The following is a 26250-nucleotide window of genomic DNA, read 5'->3' as shown; positions in this document are numbered from 1 at the left end:
CAAAGTAAAGTTATATGTTCAGTTATCATGGATGACAAAAAGTTCAATTGCTAGAAGCATGATTTTTGGGGAGCAAGTATTTCCACTGTTATAGCCCCAGATAGATATCCGGATAGCCATTGTGGCAAAGAGTTGGCAGTGTTAGAAGAGTAATTACAACATGATTATTCGAATTTTCGTTAACATTTTTGAGTTATACTGTAAGCAACATATACAATTTTTAGTACGATGAGAAGCCATGGATCCTACAATATTTAGTATATGTGTATATATATTTACATGTGTACCTAAAATGAATGCACATTGTGGACCAAGTTGGGTTCGCCCTCACATGGAATATACATGCATGCATGTACATCAATCTAGGACCAAGTATGAGACAATAAACAAGTTTGGTAAAATTACATCAAAAAAACGTTTGGGGAAATCATTTTTTTTTTGTTTTAATTTTGTGATGTATCAATGTTTAACATCCATCCAATAACTTAGATTTTTTTTATTTGGTCAAAACCATTGAATATTGGTCAAAAAAGCTTATCGTTTCCCTTTAATCCCTTTAATTTTGCTTAAATAGATTTTAATGTGCATAATATAGCTTTTATTCTAATTATATAAGTCATATACGAGTGTGCATGCGTCAAATAAGCAATATTTTATAGATTTCATTGCTTTGGGAGAAAAAAGAACCAAAAAGATCCAAATTATTGGATGAAAAGCAAACACTGACAACTTACATGACTAAAATTATCATTTTCTGGACCTATAATTTGAAAATACATCTTCTTTGAGGAAATAATTAAAAATATTTTAATTACTCTTAACATGGTCACTCGCCGGTTTTGAAATGTCTGCACAAATTTTACATTTTAAGGTAATTGCCGAAGGTATGATCATGTGTTTGATATCGAAAAGTCAATAAAGGTCTCTCAAGTTAAAATTTGTTGAATTATGATTCTAAGTTAAACGGTCAACCAGAGAACAAGGCAAATATACAAGGGTACAGCAGCCATGTCACAATCAAAGAAAAACACCTTCGGAAAATTTGTCAGAAATAGACAACATTCATGTTCCATTTATCTTGAAATTTTGGCAGAATTGGAACCGCTATTCATGTGTATGTATATGTGTATGCATGTATGTATGTGTGTATTTATGGTAAACCACATGACACAGAGATGCCCATGTCTGTGAAAGAATGTGAAAATTTAATCCTTGGCTGGGAAACAAGTCGTTAGGGATTCAACCAACCAATTTTTTCTTTCAAGTCCATGTGCCTGCTGCTTTTTCTTGCCTCCCACAATTTGCAACCGTATTAGTGAATACACCCAACAACCCATGAAGCCACATATAAATACATGAATGTCAGTACATATTATATATGGACCACCCTCCTCTTCCAAACCCATGCACCTTTCGCCTCACTTGCGTTATTAAATATGGGATCGAGTTCAACTGTCTTTGTGTTTCTATTTCTCACATGATACATGTCATTGTTGGCGGCCCCTACATCCATCCACACTAGGATTGACCCAAAAACATATGTATACATCAGAGTCTCGTCTTTGATCCAATAATGTGAAGTACCTGCCATGTAAACCCTTGCATAACTATACACATGGTCGAAAAATACGGGGTCCACGCGAGGCCAAACCCACCCCCTCTCCCCCTCAAAATCATTCTATATTGATCCAGAGCAAGTAGTGTTCATATCTATGGCCGCCACATCCATCGGTTTCATCGGGATATATGTTATTCTCGCGGCGCAACTAGAAAATGAATGTTGGAGGCTAAACTGAAACCTAGAAGTTTTTTCAGGACAAAATCTCAATCTTTAGCTATACATTTTATAGAATCATCATGCATGTATTATGTATACCGAGAAATGTGGAGAGGGGCCGACCGGACCCTCTTCTCTTCGAGTGAGACGAATCCAATGCATTGGACAGTCGGACTCGATTCAACAAAAAAAATATCCCCCCACCCCACCAGCTACCCCCATAACAGAAGATGCATTAGCCACAAAACACACAAGACTATGCCACACAGACAAATGTTTCATCTGATACTGCCACATGGTGTGTCTGTCCAATAGCATTAGCTAGATACATTCTGCCTTCTCAGACCTCGAGACCTACAAAATTTGTTCCTAATTTCATTCACTGATGAGATTTCCCATTGAATCGGGCTTAACGTGGAGTATACCATATAGTGCCTGCTTAAGTTTCATATCTTAAATGTCCAACATGAGGTGTTCAAAGATTTGTGCAGGGCATGAAAACATAGCAGAAAACTCAGTAAAATAAAATATTCTCGTATTATCGTGTTTAGCATCATTAAAGGTACTATAGATTCTATTCCACCCACAACAGAGCACAGAAGAATATTTACATCACACACGAATTTGTCATTGAATTATATTCCTCATCTTTGTTTATTAATGTTTTTGGAGATTCGTTACAAAATAATCAATCTGTAAAGCATTTGGTCTTTGTACCACTTATTAGCAATCATTCACATCGAAGTGATGTTATCAAGAAGTCGGCCTTGACTTCGATGTTTTATCATTATTATTGAAGTTTACCTGGAGATTCATTTCAAAATAAACAATCAGTGAGCCATTTGGGTCACCATCCCTACAAGAACACAATAATACAACAGGAAAAATGCAAATTATACAAGGGCAATAATTCACAGAAAGGTCCTAGCGTCATTAAGTAGGTGTCCACAACGCGTTAAAAGTTGTATTAGGTTTTAGATTTGGGTCTACATATAAGAAAAAAATAGCAACAAATTACGGCAAGTTGCAAGACTGGATGCTTATGCTTTTGGGAACAACAGATTATGATTTCATAAACATGTCATCCAGCATAATCAATAGATAACAAACAAGTGATTTGATGGGGTATTAAGTCCCATCAGACAATAACCTCACAATTAATTGATTGTTTTTTCTGCCGGTCATTTCTTAATCATCCCTTTGATAATAGGCATCCCACAATAAAGTAGATTAAGTTTAAATTATCAAGATAGACCATTTTCAGCTTCTTAGATACAGATACTTCATATCTTACCAAAAATTACCTGTTTTACAATTAAGCATAAAACTATGCTGAGATACGAGTTGTAAATTCGAGATGATATTGGTTTCACATTTTCGTCACACTCTTCTAATCCACTACATGATGGAACTAAAGCTTCCACCATGTTATGAAATTACATTGGGTAAATCTCAAAACTAGCTCTTTATCAAAATCTAGTCTATTTTCATATTTCATTAACACAATCGACCAACAATGTTTCTAATGCATAATAATGCACCCTTGAAAGAAACAGAAGTTGGCTACCATTGTTTAATCTGACTTCAGCTTCAATCCAAAAGCAGGGTGGGTTTCAAGAAATAAAGAATAGTGAGCTCAATCTGATTCTTGCCATCGTTATCACCGCCACTAATTTCAAATGTTGCATAATAGTCACAACTGTGCTAATCTAGAGTTCAAGAGATGTCCAAGGTAGAACAAATTATAATAAATTCTTAGTTATGGATCAAACAGAGACGCAAACTTTGGAGCCATGCAGAATCATTATTTTTTTTTCCAGATAGAAGCATCATAATTATTAAATGAAAGATAATGATAACGAGCCATATAGAGACAAATGTGTCAAAATCAACTGCCTGAAATTTCAAAAGAGCTGCTAATGATAGCTCAATATCAATTTATAAAGCTGAAATGTAAATCACCTGAAGATTTATGTGTCTAAGCACATAATTCAATCAAGAAAAATGTCGGCATAAATTTCATTTCAGATAGATAGGAAGGTTCTGTAGCAGTAGATTAATGCTCAAAAAAGGCCCTGTTAGGTGAAAAAAGAGAAACGTATGCAACAATCATCATCAAGTTTTGTAGCAAGTCTTCCTAGCATGTGCTGCACATGGTAATGTTAGTCAAATGCCTTAAGAAGATTCTGTGGACAAGTTTTATAGGGATTGGGTACCACAGAACATAAAGCGGTTTAACAAAGGATGATTACACAAACATTTCTTGTTCCAAATTGAATTATTTGAATCAACCGGCTACTTTCTCTTTATGATGGTCGAATCAGAATGTTAAGGTATTGCTTAGAAATTTCTAAGAGATCGAATGCACACAATGTTTGTTCAGTAAAGGATATGACATACTTATTCCAAATCAAACAGTTCCTCCCAGCCTTATGATTCTTTCCAGCTCATGGAAAACATTTCATTCTCTGCATGGTCCACAAAATGATATATGTTTATGCATAAACATATTCAATGTTTTATATGGCTAATTTCAGAAAGCCTGGACGGTTTTACCTGTTTTTCAATTTCAACAGCAGAAGCAGCAAGCCTCCTTTTCAATATCAGTCTATCGTCCTCACAGGTTTCGGTCTCAGTATCTAAAAAACCACAAAAAGAGAACTTTCTGAAATTGAAACTAGAAAACTATGAAAACAATTATAAAGCACCGAAATAAGAATGCATTTCCCGGCCAGAAAAAATGACATTACTTTAGATTCATGTTACTTAAAATTAATTTATATTGAAAAGGGAAGGAAGAACATGAAATACACTCAAAACGCTCATAAAAAGAAACAAAGATCAGTCAGACGCTCTTTAAATATTTTAGAAAAAGAAGACTCCCATTAAAGAGTTGTGACAATACAGATTAATATTTTTGGAGCTTTTTATTCAACCAGATTTGTGTACTTTTTCGGACTTTTAAGCTGCAACAACATATGGTAAACAACCAGTGCTACAAAAACCATGCTAACCTTCAAATTAGTATAACATTTCTAAGACTTGGCAAGAAACAGGAAAAATGCTGAAGCAGGTCATGTTTTTGAGAATCCAACTTATAATTATAATTCCTTTTTAAAAAGTCAAAATGTCACCTTCCATTACAATGAAATAATATTTTATATTTGGGAGTAATCTCAAACATAATCAGGTTTTAAAGGACGGATAGAGGAGCTGCATCTCAAGTAAATTGTTTTTGAATAAAAACAGAAAATACCACATTAATTTAAAAGTTCTCGAGAGACATCCGTTGTATCAAGAACTTAGAAAATTGTCAATTTTTACCGTATGATTTGGTTCAATGCAACGAACTAAGTTACTACTCAATCATTCAAATAACTGAGTCTTCTAATTTTTTTTTATGTATGATAAAATGTTATTATAGTCAACATAATATGCTTACAGACGAAAATTAGGTTTTACACGTAAATATATCTTAAACATGTTCTAATAATGGAGGTGATATCTTTAGCTATAAGAGAAACTTATTGCAATTATACATAGAATTTGATGAAGAATGTTATATTTTTTTTTATCAGTTTAAACTTTCAAATGGTTAATTTAATGTTGACATTGCATTTTTTTTTGTATTCTAACATAATTTATCCGTTAATAAGGAAAGTGTAATATTATTCTAACCACACGAATGCAATATTTTATGAACTTGAAGTTTTGATATCACCTCAACATACTATTGCACCCTTTACAACTTTTCTTAGAGGTACACAACATAGAATCACATCCGAGGATGTCAATTTTCCCATCCTCGCTATAATTAATTAAAATGCAACTCGAAACAAGCTCACACTGGCCATCATGTTGCATTAGCTTATCATTTCTAATGAAGATGGTTATTTCTCCTATATATATGAGTTCATAATATCAGAAAGCCTTGAAAATTTTCTAACATAATTTAAAAGCTCTTAAATATCTGATCTGGGTAAATGACAAAGATAGCAGTGCGGCTTAACATGAGTTTCGATGCTGACCAAGCAACCTTAATTAGATAAGCCATTAAATGGAGACAGCTTTACTTTGTGGAAAATGGGCAGATACCATGGGATAAATTAGGTGAGAATTTATCATCGGTTAAATACATGTCATTCAAAGAACTGAATTGCCCACCGGGGGCAACCAATCCCGGCATAATAGCAAAATATGAGGTAAAATCATGGATGCCTATAGTGCTCTGGGTTGTAACAAAAAGACTTGGTATTGAGCCAATAGGATTCAGTTACTTAACAGCTACTTATATTAGCAGTTTACTAAGGGAAGCGAAAGATGAGAAAAGGAGGGAAGTGTATACATGAAAAACAATCACCGGGTTCTATATATGAGTCAATAAAAAGTAGATAGAACTTACCATAATAGTATGTTGAAAAAATAGTAATACGCTCAGTTGGCTGGAAAAGAAAATGGAAAAAATATTAGTATGACGGGAAAAAAATCTAACAAAGGAAGGTTTAAACTATGATTCCGGTTGATTAAACTCCCTAGGGAAATAATACCACTTTCAGTGAAAACATTTTATCACTTGAGACCATTTATGAAACTCCGGCGAGAAATAGGAAAATCCATGAAATTGAGAACTAGCAAAATCAATTACTACTCACTGGGGTTGATAAGTTAAACGAAAAGAGAAATTCAGCTATTGACCTAAGTTATATCACTCATTTTCAGTCGTGTGGTTATAAAGCCCAAACAACTCCATAGTTTACTCCATTTATAAGCCACTCAAAGAAGAAAAAAAGAATTATTTGCAGACAATCTGCCACACATAAATCTATTTCATTTTATTACGGACCACAGCCAACATTCTACCAGCAATACATCGTGTATGACACATATAATAAACATCAGAAGCAAGTTCGTTTAGGCAGAAGTTACTAAATATAAGGCCAAACAATAACCGAACAGCAATCATGATTTTCATCTTGATTAACTACCATGCAAAGCTGTGGTCAAAAGATGTTTGTTTTTTACATGTAACTCAAGGTGCACCACTGTAATCAAATGAAAATGGAAAAGGATAAATATAGGACATTCTGAGGACAAAAGAGTCAGACCAATTTGTCTGATAGGCTTTACCATCACAAAAATTCCTTCTGTCCGTGTAGGTACTTGTTCAAGTTTTTTCAGTGTTTCGTCACCCTTAGTAACTTTACCAAAAATCGCGTACTGAAATATATTTCAGAAAGAAAGGTCACTGATTTATGAGATGGAATGGGAATTTTTTTAAAACAAAACATGCAAAGTGGAAAAAAGAAATATAGGTTTTGCTCCAGCGCACCTGGCCATCTAGGTGCGGAGCATTTCCCAGAAGTATGGAGAATGAAGACTGAGCACTGTCTGGATCAGAATACCTATCATAAAATAGACAAGTCTTTAAACTAGAGGCTGCGCAGGGAGGATAAATGAACTACTACGCAAAAAAAGTTTAACTATATTATTTTTAAAAAGATTCTAATATCTTGTTCAGAACAATGCACTCAAACCTAACGACACACGAAATTCTCGTACTATGGCACTGCGTCATGTAACAATAGATATAATTTTTTGCTAAAGAAAAAATTATGAAGAGCAATAATAAACTGCTGACCTTGACATCCATTGTAGTTATATAGCTATAAGCTTCTTTAAGAAAGAAAAACAATGAATAAAAGTTAGAGTAGTGCAAGTGTTTATACTTTATAGTGTGATGCAAAGTTGAGCAGAAAGATGATTTCTTTACTTTACTAGTTTAGCTCCCATTTTTACAATTATATAGTACTCTAACGATAGTGAAACTCAAACTTGAAATAAGACTCATGTCCATGCAAGATTGCAGCACCTTTCAAGCAACATAAAAATTCCTATAAAAGTTAAATGACTGCAAAAGATTTTCCTAAAGGGGAAATACCTGCCCATAGAAAGAATACCTCTGACATGTTTTACATCACTAAATTCACCAATGATAGTTCTGTCAGCTACCAACTTCTGTGCTTCATTCATAGGAGCACTTCTACCACCAACAACATCAGCCACTTGAGCAACAAACCCCTTGTCAACCTATACAATGCGTAAGTGTTTGTCCATGAACTTTTTCATTTAACATAATGAATTTAATCAATAATCATCCTACATTCAGTTGTTGAAAGATACCCGGAAGAAATGATTGGTATTATAGCATCCCAATCGAACAAGCTTGAAAATGTGTTCAACCGTCTTTGGCGCAACACTTGGATAGAATCCAAACTCAATGTCCCCATAGTTTGTCTGCATATCAAAACCCATTATTCCTTTCAAAAAAACTCGTCGATTAGCATTATATTAGCGAAAAGGAATGCTACCCATTATTAGTTAATCAATGCAAGGAAAATTTGACAAAGACACAAAATTGAAATTTAAACAACTTACATGCATAGATAAGTATCTACAATCCCTACTCCTCAATCCACGCAAATTAGTATCTAATTATGCAATTCGGAGCAACAACATGGCTCCGACAGTCCGGCTATCAAATTATGGAACCCCACTAGCACTGTTGAGGGTCTGGAGACTCAGATGTAAAAAGATAAATTTGAATTAAGTTTTCGGTTCCCTATTAGCCTTCCAATAACAAATGTGATTACTTCTAAGAACCTAATGTAAAGGCCAAAAATTTTGGGTTCCAATACCCCGGGTATTCTATACATAGGTTGTTCTGATCTGAAAGAATAAGAAGCCAAGAAAGAGTGCGGAGAACTGCGAATTATTATAGTATTTGTGCATCTAAATCGTTATAAAGCTCAATGATTGTGGTACAAAATGCATATCATGAGGCATTAAAAATGTATAAGCATATTTCATTTAACATTAAACAAAATTACATAAGTATTGTATAAAACAACAATACTATCAATAACTTCACAAGAGTTGACGAACAAGACGGCAACAAAAAAAAAAAAAAAACTGTGCATCAATGCAAACACCAATTGCTCGATAAGATCACCAATTGCACGAAAAAAAACTTCTACAAGCCTAAATAAAATCCTACAATTCGAGACCACGAGAACCCACACCCACGCACACCAGCAAACAGCTTTAAACAAACCTGAAAAACCACACGCGCGGATCCCATTTCGGGGACTGCAGCAACTGCGCCGCCGAGGAGGAGGCTAATGAACGCGATCGCGGCCATGGAACTCCCGCCGCCGCTCATTTTGGTTGACTTTTGGCGCCCGATTTCTGAGGGTCGGCCGGCTAGCTTAACGGCTATGGCTCAAGTACGTTTGACCATATAGGCTATAGCGCTCCCTTTACTTCGTACCTCCATTTCATTGACTCCGCAGCTCTGAAGATTTAGGCCCTTCATATTGGGCTTGTATTAACATCGGCCCATTACTAACTTTGAATTGTACCAATCTCTATTAAAAAATACTTCAATATCAAAATCGCAATACGTCCATAAATATTTTTAAAAAAAAAATTGGTGGTAAATAATTTTTAATTGAAAATTTAGAGTTCTACGAAATATTAGTCTCAAAATACAAAGTTAACTTGGATTCTACCAATCTCAAAAAACACACATTAAAAAAATTTGGCGTCGAAATCTAGAGTCATGTCAATTGCGTTCCAAAACATGTAAAAATTTATAGTCTCAACTCTCAAGCCACCAATGCAATTGGATACCACTTATATATTGAATTTAGGTAGAGTTTGCAATAGTTTATTTTAAATATTTCATAGCCTTTACGTACAATTTTCAAATATTTCATTCGCTAAAAGTTTAAAAACACTTAAAATAAATTCTTACAAACACTATTTTAATTGTCTTACCTTACATAATTAGCCATATAGTATTGAATATTTGGCAACAAGAGCGTTTCGGAGCTCAACCACGCACACTTCATGTGTGATAACAATTCGAGGTTAGGAAAAGTCCACACCCCATCAAGGGTTAATTTTTACGTTATCTCGGCTCGTGTGTTGTGTGCATACATATTAAAAATGGCTAGTTCAAGAGTCAAGAATTCAAAAGACGTGATGAAATAAAATTGTGTTAATTAAATAAAGTTTTTCTCTTATGTTATAATTTGGACATTGTAATGTTTGTCAATTTTCTCGACTAAGATGAAGATAAGTAGTTGGGGGTGCGTACATATATAATATATGACTTATAGTTTTTGATTGAACGTTAGTGGAGAGCTTAGGGATATCTATGCATTCTTTCAACGTCTAATTTCAACACGTCTCATGACAGTACCACAAAAAGCCTTTCATTAATTATAAGACAAAAGAACGTAGGATACAGCTATAGGTTCACTAATTAGAGAATATAATGGCCATAGAATAAGATGTGGTTTAAAGATATTTTGAACTTTATTTCATCCCATTTTAATTGAAAATTACAAAACATGACTTTGTAAATATAAACAATGTTACAAAACTATTTGGAGCTTGAAAAGTTAAGTACGTATACAATATATATATATATACAATATATATATATATATATATATACTACTTTAGGCTCTTGTTTTTTTTAAATCATGTCGGAGCTTGGAGAAAACCCAATCACTGAGGAGAGCAGTGGCAAGACAGATCGAGTGAAACGATATATTTATACTTTTTGAGTAATTTTTTTCGTATAAAAATAATTAAATTATTGATTTATTGGTTCGAACAGTCCAATCGAACAACATAATGTGTGCGCATCTTGTTTAGAACTTTTTCTTTCATATATTTTAGTGGGGGCTTGTTTGTATCTTGTTTTCAACTTTTCTTCGTATTTTATTTAATTTGATTGTTTCGATAATCTAAGCATCAATATATATGTGAAGCAAAAAGTCGAGAAGATGCCAACACGGCGCCATTGCTGGCTAATTCTCCTTCCATGTATATATATATATATATCATATGATCACTTGTGATCATGTCAAAAAAATTGATCCTTTGATTTATAAACCGTATATAGTTGTACATATTGTATTTAACAAAATATCGTTGTAGTAGGTTTCAAATATATGTATGTATATTATATATATTGGGTTATAGAGATATGATCACTTTTTAGCAAATTGGGTTAAAAATGAATATGGGGCATATATCGAGATAATTATGACTTGTAAAATTTATGGTGCAAAGTTTCCTTTATACATGTGTGTGTGATTATTAAAGAACCAGATTCTTGTAATAGAGAGTTGCAATATAATGTAACATATGTGCACATATTCCAAGAGAACTCTTACTATCAAGTCAAGTATTAGATTCACCGTACCTATCAATTTGCCCTAAACATGAAAGCAAGAGTAAGGCAACTGTGGCATATATAGCTACCGTCCACTCTGCATTGGACCATAATTATAAGGATTTTTTTTTCAAATGATATATATCACTTTGTAGAATCTAGAGTTTGATGATAGCAGTATGTGCAAGTTTTTTTGAGTTAATAACCCCATTTGATTTTATATTTATGGCACACGCATTGATCCGGCTACGTTTTGTACTACACGCGTTATTAGTTACGAATATTCAAGGTTTTTTTGGATAAAAATATCTAAAATACCCTTAAATAACAATTATAAACTCTTATGTCATCCCTTATTAAAAATTTTAATTAAAACATCAATGCATTAACTTATATCTTCAATTAATTTATTTATACAATTACTTTAAAATTAAATTTATTTAAAAAATAATTAGACTTATTACATTTGCAATTAAAATATATTTCTAGTATAACTAATATTAAGATATAATAATTATATATATTTTTCATTGTTATTTAATTAAAATTTGATTACTTTATTGATCAATTAAATATAGAATTAATTCTGAGTTAGGGTGCGTGTCAGTGTGTGATATATACCTAAAATCCAGGGTCTTATTAGTTCAAAAATTTTGACAAGGTATTATTAGCAAACCCGATAATTCACCATGATGATATATACAATTTTCTATTATTTTTTTAGCAACGAATTCATTTGTCATTTTTACCTTTACATGAATACTGAATAAACTAAAAAATGAACGTAACTAAAATTAAGCTAGTTGGGTAAATAGTACCGGACAAATTAACGCGTGTATTACAAGCACTTTGGTTAATGGATAGGTATTGAAAATTATACATTCAAATAATTAAAGTCCCCAAATCCTTCCTCATCTCGAAAGGTAGCTAGCAGACATAATTTTACCTTAATTTTTGTTACATATATAATATATACACGTGATCGAATCATGGACTTCATTTCGACCGGCACTGATCATGCATGCAGAGGCTGCTATCTGATCGAGGTTGGATGATCCCATGATACTATATATGTGCATGTGTTGATTATTTTTATACAATTTTCATATTTTAAAATTAATTAGCACTGTAACTTCGGATTCGATTTAGTTCTCCACATCAGACTTTTGAGTTTTGAGGAATGTAAAATCATTTTTTTATTAATATTTTACAAGATGAATTAAAAGGTTAAGAATATATATATATATATATATATAATTATAAATTATCACGTCCAATCTCTTATAATTGACATGACAGGCGACGACTCCCGATCAATTCATGGTAAAGATTAATCCAACTATAATATAATATTGAAACTTTGATTTGACATTTTGTTAAATTTTCCAACTTTTTTTAATTAAAAATTTGGGCATATATTGGAAAATAATATTTGGAACTTAAGATTCTCTACTTTAATTTCAACTCTCTCTCGATCGACATATACTCTCAGCATCGTACGTAGCCATCAATTAAAAAGAAAAAATACTTTGTGTTCCTTTTGTAAGGTTTGGACAGTTTGAAATCACAGAAATACCAAAAATAACTTTTTGACTTTTAGAGTTTGTGTTATCTTTCAGTGTTGACATTTCAAAAAAACACTAAGCAGCGAAATAAATAAATAATAGTAAATAACACATAGATATTTATCCACAAGTATTAAATACTTGTATTATGCCTCATGGCAAAATAATCACTAGAAAATCAAATCAGTTTACAAAAACCAACTAGTGATTGTTTATGAAAAATATACTTTTCTCAACAGATTGAGAAAATAAAAGACTTCCTAAAAACTAGTAAGAACTAGAATAATAAACCAATAGGAAGTTCTAAGCCGAAAAACGAAAACCAATGATCCACTTTCATAACAACACTTCACTCGTGTGTTCTTCAGTGTTTCCAACACTACTCGGTAACACAGTGTAACATCAATGAACACTCCAGAAATTTTTCAATAATCTACCTTCAAAGCTCCAGAATTTTCTGCAGTAATTCTCTATGTATTTTACTCTCTACGTTCCTCCCTTTTTAATCATTCTCTCTTGATTGTTACTTTGATCGGTCCACGCACTCCCTTTTATAGATCTTCAATATATTTTCATAAATAAGTTCCTACAAGGTATAGAAACAATATATCATCAGAAATCAAATATTTGCATGAAGAAATAATATATATCACCAAATTTAAAATTTGTGTAAGAAAGACAAAACTTTATAATTAAGAATTGAATGCAATAAGAAAACAATTTAAATACATGTGCACGACAAACTTCATTTGGTTATTGGTCCCAACAAACTCCATATGGATCATGTCCTTCTCAACTAAATTTCGAATGAAGTGATGTCTTATGTCAATATGTTTAGTTTGAGAGTGTTATACTGGGTTTTTTGATATATCTATAGCACTTGAGTTATCACAGTACAAAATTGGAGTTTCACTTTTAAGATCATAATCTTGTAGCATTTGATTCATCCAAATTAATTGAGAACAAAAACTTCCCGCTGCCACATATTCGGATTCAGCGGTGAAAAGTGACACGCAGTTTTGCTTTTTACTATACCATGAAACCAACTTGTAACCCAAATAAAAACAGCCACTCGTGATGCTTTTCCTCTCATCAACATCTCATGCCCAATAAGCATCACTATAGCCTACCAAATTAGTATTGGTTTCCTTAGTGTACCATAAACCCAAGTCTAAAGTGCCTCCAACATACTTTAATTTTTTTTTTACAACTTTCATATGTGTGACTTCAGGATCATATTGATATCGGGCACACAAATACACACTGAGATATCAGGTCGAATTGCACTTAAATACAGCAGACTCCCAATTATGCTTCTGTACAGAGTGTTGTCAACACTATCAGCAATACTGTCTTTGCAAAGTTTTTCATTAGTTCTCATTGGTGTTTTCATATGTCTAACATGATCAATACAAAACCTCTTACCAAATCTTTGACACAAAAAAATTTCATCACTCATTTGTTTCACTTGTAATCCTAGAAAGTAATTCAACTCACCTACCATGCTCATTTCAAAGGTAGCAGTTATGCTTTCAACAAAATCATTCACAAGCTTTTGAGATGAAGCACGGAAAATTATGTCATCAACATAGATTTGACAGATAAAAATGTTACATTGTACTTTTTGAACAAAAAATATTTTGTCCACCTCACCTCTTTTGAATCCAATGTCAAGCAAATACTCCGTGAGCCTTTCATACCAAGCACGAGGTGCTTGTTTCAATCCATATAAGACCTTCTTCAACTTATAAACATGTCAAAATTATGTGGATCTTCAAATCCCTTATATTGTCTTACATATACTTTTTTATTCAAAATTCCATTTAAAAATGAACTTTTGACATCCATTTGATAAAGTTTCATTTTCATATGACATGCAATGGCTGACAACAATCTAACAGATTATATACGGGCTACAGGTGCGAAGGTTTCATCAAAGTCCATCCCCTCAACTTGTGTATACCCTTGAGCTACCAACCTAGCTTTGTTCCTTACAATATTTTTTGATTCATCAGTTTTGTTCTTAAAAATCCACTTTGTTCCAATTATATTACTATGATCAGGTGGAGGAACTAAGAACCATACATTATTCCTAACAAATTTTTCAAGTTCATCATGCATAGCATTGACCCAAAATTCGTCTTTTAAAGCCTCAACAACATTTTTTGGTTCAATATTTGACACAAAACAAGAGTGTCTTACCTATGAGTATGCGAAAGTCATGCACACTAACCCACTCATCTTTCTATAATCAACCTTTTCTTTTCTTCGGGTTTGCATCCTTCCTTGTGCATCTCATATAATTTGTGAAGTATGATGGTTTTTCTGAATTCTGCTTGGTACATCATATTCATCATCTTGTGATGTTTCTTCAGAATCATCCTGATCTTTTGTACTCTGTTCATTCAGATTCAATGTTGGACTCAGTGTTGTGCTAGGTGATTTTTCAGGTGGGACAACACTAGTGACAATACTGGAATCAGTATGGGAAGTAACAGTATCTAGCATATCATCAATATTGTCTTCAATTGTTTTTCCCTTCAGATTTGCATAATCATCAAATACTACATTAATAGATTCAATGATAGTTCTAGTTCTCAAGTTAAACATACGATAAACTCGACTATTCAATGCATATCCAAGAAATAAACACTTATCGCTTTTTGAATCAAACTTGGTCAACTGTATTCTGTCATTCAAAACATAACATATGCATCCAAAAAACATGAAAATATTTAAGGTTAGACCTCTTTCTCATGAGAATTTCATAGGAAGTCATAGTAGAACATTTCCTTAAATATACCCTATTGGATATATGGCAAGCAGTATTTAAAGACTCAGCCCAAAATCTTTTTGCAATATTTTTAGAGCTTAACATAACCCTTGTCATCTCTTGGAGGGTTCTGTTTTTTCTTTCGGCAATGTCATTCTGCTGAGGTGTCTTAGGTGCTGAATATTCATGTGATATACCTTCCTTTTCACAGAATTGATCAAACAATGATTTTTCAAATTTCTTACCATGGTCAGTTCGAATCCTGATAACCTTCAAAGAAAACAAGTTAGTAATCTGTTTTATCAATTTTTTGAAATCCTCGAATGTCTCAGACTTTTCTCTTAGAAAACTTACCCATGAGTACCTTGAAAAATTATCAACACACACAAATGAATATCTCTTACCTCCACAACTTTCAACCTCCATAGGTCTCATTAAGTCCATGTTTAGAAGTACTAGACATCGTGTTGTCCCACAGTGTTGTAATACTGGATGTGACACACGAGTTTGCTTACCTTTCTGATAATCTCCACACACATATGGAACTCCAGAAATTAAATTGCATTCCACGTATAGCTTCATATTTGCTCAGTTTCTTCAGTACTTTGAAGTTAGCATGTCCTAACTTTTGATGTCATAAATTCAAATCATCAACCTTGGTGAATTTGCAAGAATTTTCTCTCCAAGTTGATAACAATTGTCCGATGATCTAGATCCTGTCAAAACACAAGAATTACTCTTATCAAATACTTGACACAGATTCTTATCAAATTTAACATAAAGATCATCATAAAAAATTTGACTAATGCTAATAAGATTGACATTAAATCCTTCAACATGTAGAACATTGTGAAGCTTATGCAGTCCTTCTACATTCAAAGTGTCTTTTCCAACAATCTTTCCATTGGCTCTTCCTCCGTATGTCACTTTTCCTTTATCCTGTTCAACATAATCAGAAAGATACTTCTTTAATCTTGTCTTGTGGCGTGAACTACCACTGTCGAAGTACCAATGAGCTGCAACATTAGTTTTCAAGGAAGTATAAACAACAATACAACTGGATTTAGCTTTTGGTACCCAAACCTTTTTTTCTCAGAATTTTTCCTCTTGGCAGTGTTCTGGTTCAGTGTTGGCAACACGGATGGCAGCAATTGCCTGGAATTTCAGTATATATAATCATACCTGAGCTTAAAATAGTAGGGCTTGATGTGACCTTTCTTATGACAGTAATGACAAACAAACCTACGCTTCCTTTGTTTTTTCCTCTGAACAACAGCTCGTGCCTTCAATGGAATTGATTTTTCCTTTGGAATTGCAATTGGAACACTAGAAAATCTACTGTTCTCTTTGACAAAAATAGTTTGTGATGACTCCCCTACTTCAAACTTATTGTTTCAAAATTCTAAAACAGCTCTATCATCTTTTCCCATCATTAATATTGATTCCAGCTTGGTCTTGCTCGAATTAAACTTTGCGAGAGTTGCATTGGCTTTTTCAAGCTTTTCTTTAACCTTGCATAGTGCTAAATCCTTTTTGCTCATAACAACTTCTAGTCTTTCGACTAATGCCTTCAGTTCACTGTTCTCTTTTGATATAATTGAATTTGATTTGTTTCTTAACATCCAATCAGTATACAATTCTTCATACATCTTCTGGGCATTCTCCAAAGAAAGCTCTTCCTCATCAGCATCCTGATTGTTAGATTTTTTAGGTACTGATGCATTCAAACAAAATAGCTTCTGGTCAATGTTGTGACCAAGTGTTGTGACAACACTGTGTTTATTCTGCAGAACCAAAACTGACAATGCATTATGAGTCTCTTCTTCTATTTGTTCTGTACCTTTCTCATCTTCATCATCACTTAGGAAAGCACACAGTCCTTTGCGAAGTCTAGTTGGGCACTCATTAGCATAGTGACCAAAGCCTATGCACTCATGACATTTCACAGACTCAAATCTCTTTGAGTTATTCAGTGTTTTTCTTTATTTTTGAAAATGATTTTGACTATTTGAAGGGATGGTATTCTGTTTTGATCCGCAAATCCTCAATGGTTTTCCAACAGCAGGAGCATTCAAAACTTTAGGTTTCTGACCAGGTTTCTTATAATGTCTCATTCTCTTCAAATAGTTACCAAATTATTTGGTAAGTAAGGCAATAGAATCATCTCCTAAGTCAGACTCATTGACTCCATGTGTCAGATCAACAAAATCATGGTATGAGTCATTAGAAACTTGAAGTGCATTAGACTTACCTTTGTACTTTTTTTCAAAATTCATCTCCAACTCATAAGTTCGAAGAGAACTCATCGATTCATCCAAGCCCAGAATTGATGTGTCTTTCGATTGTCTCGTTCTCGATCTTCCTCAAGCGCTGTTCATAATCATCAATTGTCTCACTTTCTTCCATCCTCAAGTTTTCAAACTGAGTGGTGAGCATTTTTTTTTTGGTTCGACGCACACTTTCGGATCCTTCACAGTGCATTTGAAGTTTTTTCCAAGCCTGTTTAGCACATACACAGTTAGTGACCAGTGAAAACATATTAGAATCAAGATAAGTAAATATAACATTAAGGGCTTTGTTGTTCATATTCAAAGCAGCAGTTTCATCGTCATTCCACTCTGTCTCTGGTTTGAGGAGAAAATCTCCTTCTCCATCAGTTCTTCTTGGTGGATTCCAGCCTTGTAGCACACGTTTCCATGCCTTTTCATCAATCAATTTGATGTAGACACGCATCTTGACTTTCCAGATAGCATAGTTGGATCCATCCAAGATTGGAGGACGTTGAGCAGTTCCTGAATAAGGTATCTCCATTGTGATGTCCTGTCAAACACAAAAATAGAATCACACTTAATATCGTCAAGTTAATGTCTCTGACGCCACTTGTATTAATAGTAAATAGCACGCAGATATTTATGCATAAGTATTAAATACTTGTGCAATGCCTCATGACAAAATAATCACTAGAAAATCAAATCAGTTTACAAAAACCAACTAGTGATTATTTATGAAAAATCTACTTTTCTCAACATATTGAGAAAATAAAAGACTTCCTAAAAACTAGTAAGAACTAGAATAATAAACCAATAAGAAGTTCTAAGCCGAAAAACGAAAACCAAGGATCCACTTTCAGAACAACACTTTACTCGTGTGTTCTTTAGTGTTTTCAACACTACTCGGCAACACAGTGTAACAGCAATGAACACTCCAAAAATTCTTTAACAATCTATCTTCAAAGCTCTAGAATTTCTGCAGTAATTCTCTATGTATTTTGCTCTCTACGTTCCTCTCTTTTTAATCGTTCTCTCTTGATTGTTACATTGATCGGTCCATGCACTCCTTTTTATAGATCTTCAATATATTTCCATAAATAAGTCCCTACAAGGTATAGAAACAGTATATCATCAGAAATTAAATATTTGCATGGAGAAACAATATATATATATCACCAAATTTAAAATTTGTCTAAGAAAGACAAAACTCTAGAATTAAGAATTGAATGCAATAAGAAAATAATTTAAAGACATGTGCACGACATGTTCTTTCACCTTTAATAAAATAATACTATAGAAATATTTTTTAAAAAATCTAGGTATTCAATTAAAATCAGACACTTTAGAAATTAGTTTTGTATTTTAATAATCTATAATACTAATTATTTAATTAAATACGATATTAAATAAGAGCTAATTAAGTACTTTTGTTATTCGATAAGGATATTTTTTGTTTCAAAAGATATACCAAAACTCCAAGCTTATTATTCTATCACAAAAACTTCAATCAAACCGTTTCAATGTTTAATTTTTTAAGATGAATTTTCTAATCGGGCCGAATCAAAACTATTACCCAGCTATATCAAGCGTATTCCTTTTTATAATTGTATATATATATATATGGGATGCAGCCAACCTCTATCACTGTATCACAGATAAAAATAAATGTGATTGTCTCACAAGATACCTACTTATATTATAAAACTTTCATTAATTTTTTAGAATATAGTATGATATAGATCAAAATGATTGAGCCTGGGGTAGTGTTTAAGAGAGTTTCTAAGATACACTTCTCAACTTTTTCTTATCAAAATTTCAAAATTTTGTTAAAGAAAAGTTGATAAGTGCTTCCTAGAAACTCTATCGGCCCAAACACTACTTGATTATTATCGACGAAAGTCGAATATGAATGACACTCACATTCGCTGAATTCATGAGCCAAAGCTTGCTCCTATAAAACTCTTCATTTGAAAGGAGGTTGGCTGCCTCTATCCATGCAAGGGATGTGCTCGAATATATATGTGAACCCCATTTGAAATGGAAGTAAAAGAAAGAAATTAAAGGTTTTAAAGATTCAGTGATGCTTCGAACCATTATTAATTTAATTAAAGGCCATCACAAATTAATGGGAGGGGGGATGTCTTATTCATGTATTTTTGGGTCTAAATGACTTTAGTTTTGTGGGTAATTAATTAATTAGAATAAAATTCAGTACATTTGGTTAGGCGAAACTCACGGATTTCTTGGTCTTTCTTTAATAACTTAGAATAATTTTCAAGAAGACATAAAGGCACACAAAAGTTTAATCATGTTGCGTGCATGGAAAATTAAATATTTATGTGCCAAATACCTAACTTCTATCCATGTTCTTTGAGGCCAAGTAAATGCTCAAGGGTTGCCTTTGCCTCATGACTCAAGTCAAAATTAAAAACTTTAAAGGTTATCGTACATTTGTCGTCAATATGTCTGTCGAGCTTAATTATTTAATTTATGCAATATAATGATATATTTCGAGTACTGCACTCGTTTTATTATATAGCCTTACCCCTTATATTTATAGATGGCATTTACTGGAAAATTAAACGGAGAGAGACCAAAATAATAAGAAAAATATATAGTTCTGAAATGAGATTTTCTTGTATTTGTCTTTGTAATTTTTTTTTAAAACATAATACTGTTTCACTTTATAATCTTGGTTCCAATATAGTGGCGTAGATCCAAAAACACATTTCGATATTGACTAGAAATGACATACACGAATCGGTAATTAAAATTAAACATGTGAACGATCGAGTTTGGTCTCATTCGATATTTTTTTAGAGGAAATTTTTAATAAGAAAATTGAAATCAAACTGCAACTTCAAGTTGAATTCAATCAGCCGAGAAATTTAGAAATTTGGTAGTGTTTGAAAGGACTTTTAGGAATTACTTCTCAGCTTTTTCTTAACAAAATTTTGTCAAAAAAAACTGAGAAGTGTTTCCTAAAAGCTCTCCAAAACATTATATAGCTTAATCTTTCACATCATAATCAAGATCCAATATTCATATCAAGAAAAAATTAATGAGCGAGTGATGAGATTTTTTTTCCTCAAAATACAATATAAATTAAAATACAATTTATTATTCTAAAAAAATACAATTTTTTTTTCAATTATTTAAAAGATCCATATAATCTTGTAGGCCCGCAACGACTCTTCTATTCATACAGATTTAACGGGCCACGAATTTTTATTCATAAATTAATAATAATTTATGTGTGATTTAAAAGAACTCGACTGTTGGTTAATTATTTTATGTAGAAAAACAATGAAACGACAACTCATCAACCAGAAACAAGAATATAATTGTTTTCCTGTATTTATTATTCATATTAGGGGGGAAAAAATAAGGTGGTGCAATTATTTGCCATTTAATACTTTTCAAAATGGAAATTTTGTATTAAAAAAATCCCTGTAAATTACTTTATAATTTGTTTAATAGATTTCTGCGTTGATATTTCCCTGACTTATTAGGCAACATGCCACGTAAAAACCATGCATACCACATGCGTAGTCCCATTTATGCAAGAAATTTAAAAATCAACATGTAAACTAATGTGTTGAAAATAATATGGTCAAAATTATAGAATTTTATAACCTTGGAAATTAATTAATAAAAAAAAGAAGTGTTTGCTACCTCAAAAAAAGTTATTGTTGATTATGGATTTTTTGTGAAAAAAATTCATAATCATTTTTTAGAAGTTACAAACACTTATAATCTGATACCCCCAGGAGGAAATTACCTCAGCTCATAGATGACCCTAAGGTAAAAGGAACATCCCTAATTTATCAGAGAGAGTTCAGGATCTCAGCTCGGGAACTCGGGAGCTCGGCCAAGCTCCACCACCTTAACTTCCAGCTCTGGTCGGGAGCTCGGCCTCGGGAGCTCGGGAGCTCGGCCAAGCTCCACCACTATAATTGCCAGCTCGGGTCGGGAGCTCAGCTCAGGTGTCTGGGAGCTCAGCTCAACCCTGATGACAATAAGGAGTTAGTTGGGTGAATTTGTTCGGCAACCTCGATGAACCAGCTAGGATGTTAGGATCAGTGTTTGAGATAAGATTCGGGCGAGATCTCAGCCTAGATATTCGGGATCGTGATCCCGTGATTCTCGGGTTCTTAATAAGGGAGGTAAGCGAAAATTACGGAGCTTTCTCCTATAAATATCAGGTTCATTTTCATTATTTGGATCCTAATTATTCACTCGTATTCACACACCACTCTCTATATTTTCGCTATCCTAGCATCTGACTTGAGCGTCGGAGGGGATACGCCGGAACACCTTCCGGCCTCCCTTTAACACTCTTGTTAGTAGTTTCAGGTCAGCAGAAGCAGTTCATATTTTATTTGGAGGAGTTTCTTCAGCTCATCCAAGGAGATCACTTAATTGAGGTACATCAATTGGCGCCGTCTGTGGGAAATTTGAGCTGGACGTAGATATGGCAGGAAGAGGAAGAGGAAGGGGAAGAGGAAATGTGGCGGATATGACTGTAGATCAGCTCAGCCAGTTCATCACTCAAACGGTGCAAGCGGTCATGGGTCAAAATCCACCACCTCCTCCCGTGGGTCAGCCAAACCCAATGGATGCGGTGTGGGAAGAGATTAGGAGACTAGGTCGGCAAGTAGGAGGTCGGCCTGGGCCAATACAGAGGGAAAGTCCTTTTGCTCGGGCTATTCTAGATGAAGAACTCCCTGCAAATTTTAAGCAGCCTAATTTAGGGGAATATGACGGGAGCTCAGATCCGGAGGAACATTTGGGGAGATTTGAAAATGCAGCCTTGTTGCATAGATACTCAGATGCAATTAAATGTCGGGTCTTCCTCACTACTTTGGTAAGGTCAGCCCAGCAATGGTTTAACCTTTTACAGCCTGGTAGTATTCAAAGTTTCAATGACTTCAGCTCAGCCTTTCTACACCAATATGCGAGTAGCAAGAGATATTTGAAGAATTCTCTCAGTTTGTTCAATATGAAGCAATCTGAGGTGGAATTGTTGCGGGAGTATGTTCAGCGCTTCAATACAACGGCTCTGGAAGTACCTGCTGCCACTGCTGACACCTTGGTCAACTCTTTCACTCAAGGGTTGAGAGGAGGGGAGTTTTTCAGATCCTTAGTCAAGAAGCCTCCTTTGACTTATGATGAGCTCCTTAGTCGAGCTGAGAAGTACGTGAATTTGGAGGATGCACAAAGGCAGAGAAGACAGGAAGGAACGTCTGGGAATAAGCCCAGTGCCAAGGTGGGAGCAAAGGCAGAGGGGAAGACAGAAGGAGGAAGGAAAAGGGTGGCAGAAGAGATGAACAGGGTCAAAGGACCCTACCCCTATGTACCCCTATCGGTAAGCCTGGAGAAGGCAATGCAAGTATGTGAGGATAGGCGAGCACTTGTGAGACCCCGTAATGCTGAGAAAGGCCCGCGGTTACCGCCATCTGACAAGTTTTGCGATTTTCATCAGGAGTATGGGCATATCACCAATGATTGTCAGAGGCTAGGTGAGGAGGTTCAAAGGATCATGTATGATGACCCTCGAATCAGAGCTGAGCTGACTCGAAGAGCAAATCCTTCTCGCCAAGGCCGAGCTCCCCAATGGAGGAATCAAGAGAATAGGTGATCATCAGGGAAGAGCTCCTCAAAACGGTCAAGGAGATAGGGTGCAGCAAATTGCAAATCATCCCAATCGGGTTGTTATCCATATGATCTTCGGGGGTAGTACGGATGGAGATTCGGGAAGGGCTCGCAAAGCTCACGGGCGTAAGTTGGAAAATTTTGAGGTAAGTTCTCAGCTCAGCTGTCCCATTGACCCGAACATCAGTTTTGGGAGGGAAGATTTAAAGGATGTGGTGCTACCTCATAATGATCCCCTACTGGTCACCTTGACCATAGCCAATTATGACGTGGCTCGCATCTTTGTGGATACTGGGAGCTCAGTAAACATTATCTTTAAAGAAACTCTCTGGACCAAATGAAATTGAAAGGATTTGAGTTGGATCCAATCACCACAGAGTTGTACGGGTTCACGGGTCATGCTCTGCAACCGTTGGGACAGATAGTGCTCCCTTTGTCCCTTGGGAGTGGAGAGCAGAGAGTAACTAAAATGGCTTGCTTCACCGTGGTGGAGGCACCATCCTCTTTCAATGGAATATTGGGGCGCCCTGCCCTGAGTGATTTCCGAGCCGTGGCATCTACCTATCATCAAAAGTTGAAGTTCCCAAGTGGAAGAGAAGTGGGGGTTGTTCGGGGTGATCAGAAAGCAGCTCGGTTGTGCTATGTGAATGAGGTAAGGATTGATTCAAAGAAGAAGAAGAGGGAGGTAGGAATGGTTTCGATAGGTCGAACATCGAAGGTGCACGGACAGAAGGTGCTTTTGATGTCCGAAGAAGGTCATGAGAAGGTGGAATTAATCCCGGGAGCTCAGATTGTCAAATTAGCTGCTGATCTGAGCCCATCAGTGAAGCAAAACTTGGTTGGTTGCTTAAAGAAGAACAAAGATGTTTTTTCTTGGTCTGTATCGGAGCTCACAGGGGTCAGTGCAGAAATTATGGTTCATCGACTAAATATTCTTGCGGGAGTAAGACCGATAAAATAGAAAAAGAAACACTTTGGTCCAGACAAGGATAAGGTCATTAAAAAAGAGGTAGAGGAACTTCTTAAGGCAGGACACATTAGGAAAGTGCAATTCCCTACCTGGTTATCCAATGTGGTCCTTGTCCCTAAGAGTTCAGGAAAGTGGAGAATGTGTATTGATTTCAGGGACCTGAATAAGGCATGCCCAAAGGATTGCTATCCACTGCCTCGAATTGACCAATTGGTTGATTCAACGGCAGGTCATCAGTACTTATGCTTCATGGATGCATATCAGGGGTATCATCAAATTCCTCTAGAAGAGGAAGATCAGGACAAGGTAAGTTTCACCACCTCTCATGGAACTTTTTGTTACGGAGTGATGCCTTTTGGTTTGAAGAATGCAGGGGCCACTTATCAAAGACTCATGGACAGAGTGTTTGCCTCCCAAATTGGCAGAAATGTGGAAGTTTATGTAGATGATATTCTGGTAAAGTCTCAGGATGATGTGGGGTTGCTGGCCGATCTTGAGGAGACTTTCTCGACTTTGAGGGCTTATCAGGTGAAGCTTAATCCGGAGAAGTGTGTATTCGGAGTCAGGGGAGGTAAGTTTTTGGGGTATATGGTTACTGAGAGGGGCATAGAGGTCAGTCCTGAGAAGGTGCAGGCTATTCAATCCATGTCTGCTCCCCGTAACTTTCAAGAAGTTCAAAGGTTGGCAGGAAGGATTGCAGCCTTGTCTCGATTTATATCAAGATCAGCCCATAGAAGCTTACCTTTCTTCAAGGTGCTTCGCAAAGCCAAGAAGTTTGAATGGGATGATGAATGCGGGAAGGCATTTGATGACTTAAAAAGCTACTTAGTTGAACTCCCTGTGTTGGCTAAGGCAATTCCTGGTGAACCATTGTACATCTACTTATCAGCTTTGGAAGGGGCCGTTAGCTCAGTACTTATTAGGCAGGAGAAAACAGCTCAACACCCTATATATTTCTTCTCACATGCCCTTAAGGGTGCAGAACTTCGGTATTCAGAGGTGGAAAAGTTAGCATTAGCCTTGGTTATGACAGCAAGGAAGCTCAGACCTTACTTTCTATCACATCCTATTGTGGTGCTAACCAACAGCCATATTGGGAGGATATTAACTCGAGTTGATATTTTGGGAAGGTTGGTAAAGTGGACTACGGAGCTCAGTGAGTATGATATCCAGTATGAACCAAGGACGGCCGTTAAGGCTCAGGCGTTAACTGATTTCCTTGCCGAAACGAGACATATGGAAGCAGAGGATTTGTGGAAAGTATACGTTGACGGCTCTTCTAATAGTGAAGGATGTGGGGTGGGGGTGTTTTTGATCTCCCCTCGCGGAGATGAGATCAGATTGGCAGTTACGTTGGATTTTCGAGCTTCTAATAACGAAGCAGAGTATGAGGCTGTGTTGATTGGCCTCCGAGCAGCTAAGCAAGCTGGGGCAGTTCGGGTGCACCTCTACTCTGATTCACAGTTAGTAGCCCAGCAGGTGAACGGAACGTATGAAGTCAAAAATGAAAAGCTGAAGGAATATATGAGGGCGATAGAGGAAGCTAAGGGTTTCTTTGATGAGGTATTGTTTGAGCAAATTCCGAGGGAGGGCAATGAAAAAGCAGATTATCTCGCCAAGATGGCTAGCTCACTTCATAGCTGGAATGAAACGACCCTAACTCTATAATAAATAAATATGCGGAATTTTTTTTTTTTTTTTTATACTTACTAAATAAAATATGTACATATATGCCCATACATATATGCACAGAATAAAAATATTTAAAATGAATAAACAATTAAATACTTAAATAAAAATGCATTCTTAAAAATATAATAAATATCTGAGTCAAACATTAATTAAAAATATACTGCATAAGTAAATAAAAGTTTGCATGCACTGAAAATATTAAATAAATATTCTAGACCCTCAATCACTGAAAATAATAAAAATGTATCATGCTGACAAGAACAATAACATGCATAGCGACTCAGAATATTTCACGGTCACG

The 26250-nt window shown here is 35.0% G+C and overlaps 2 protein-coding genes across 4 annotated transcripts; one reads left to right on the top strand and one right to left on the bottom strand.

Moving 5' to 3' along the window:
* Window positions 1-1106: 1106 nt before the first annotated feature.
* On the bottom strand, window positions 1107-9107 carry LOC140881411 (peptidyl-prolyl cis-trans isomerase CYP23). Of its 3 annotated transcripts, none has more exons than XM_073286717.1 (9): window positions 8889-9107; window positions 7958-8071; window positions 7716-7864; window positions 7107-7179; window positions 6905-6994; window positions 6180-6219; window positions 4334-4416; window positions 4178-4245; window positions 1107-1584 (listed from the first exon to the last, which is right to left on the bottom strand). In XM_073286717.1, the coding sequence occupies exons 1-8, from the start codon at window positions 8994-8996 to the stop codon at window positions 4225-4227; spliced, it is 678 nt and encodes a 225-aa protein (XP_073142818.1). In that variant the 5' UTR covers window positions 8997-9107; the 3' UTR covers window positions 1107-1584; window positions 4178-4224. The 3 variants fall into 3 exon arrangements, with proteins under 3 accessions (XP_073142818.1, XP_073142810.1, XP_073142804.1); XM_073286709.1 differs by lacking the exon at window positions 1107-1584 and adding an exon at window positions 2139-2633; XM_073286703.1 differs by lacking the exon at window positions 1107-1584 and adding an exon at window positions 2148-2581.
* A 12999-nt stretch (window positions 9108-22106) lies between these two features.
* Window positions 22107-23273, top strand: LOC140874288 (uncharacterized). Its single transcript, XM_073277560.1, has one exon. It carries the CDS (start codon window positions 22107-22109, stop codon window positions 23271-23273), a length of 1167 nt encoding a protein of 388 aa, XP_073133661.1.
* Window positions 23274-26250: the final 2977 nt, after the last annotated feature.

Source organism: Henckelia pumila, chromosome 1 (assembly GCF_033568475.1).
Source record: "Henckelia pumila isolate YLH828 chromosome 1, ASM3356847v2, whole genome shotgun sequence".
Lineage (NCBI taxonomy): Eukaryota > Viridiplantae > Streptophyta > Magnoliopsida > Lamiales > Gesneriaceae > Henckelia > Henckelia pumila.
The sequence above is the reverse complement of the archived record's forward strand: the minus strand, read 5'-3'. Positions and strand labels throughout refer to the sequence as shown.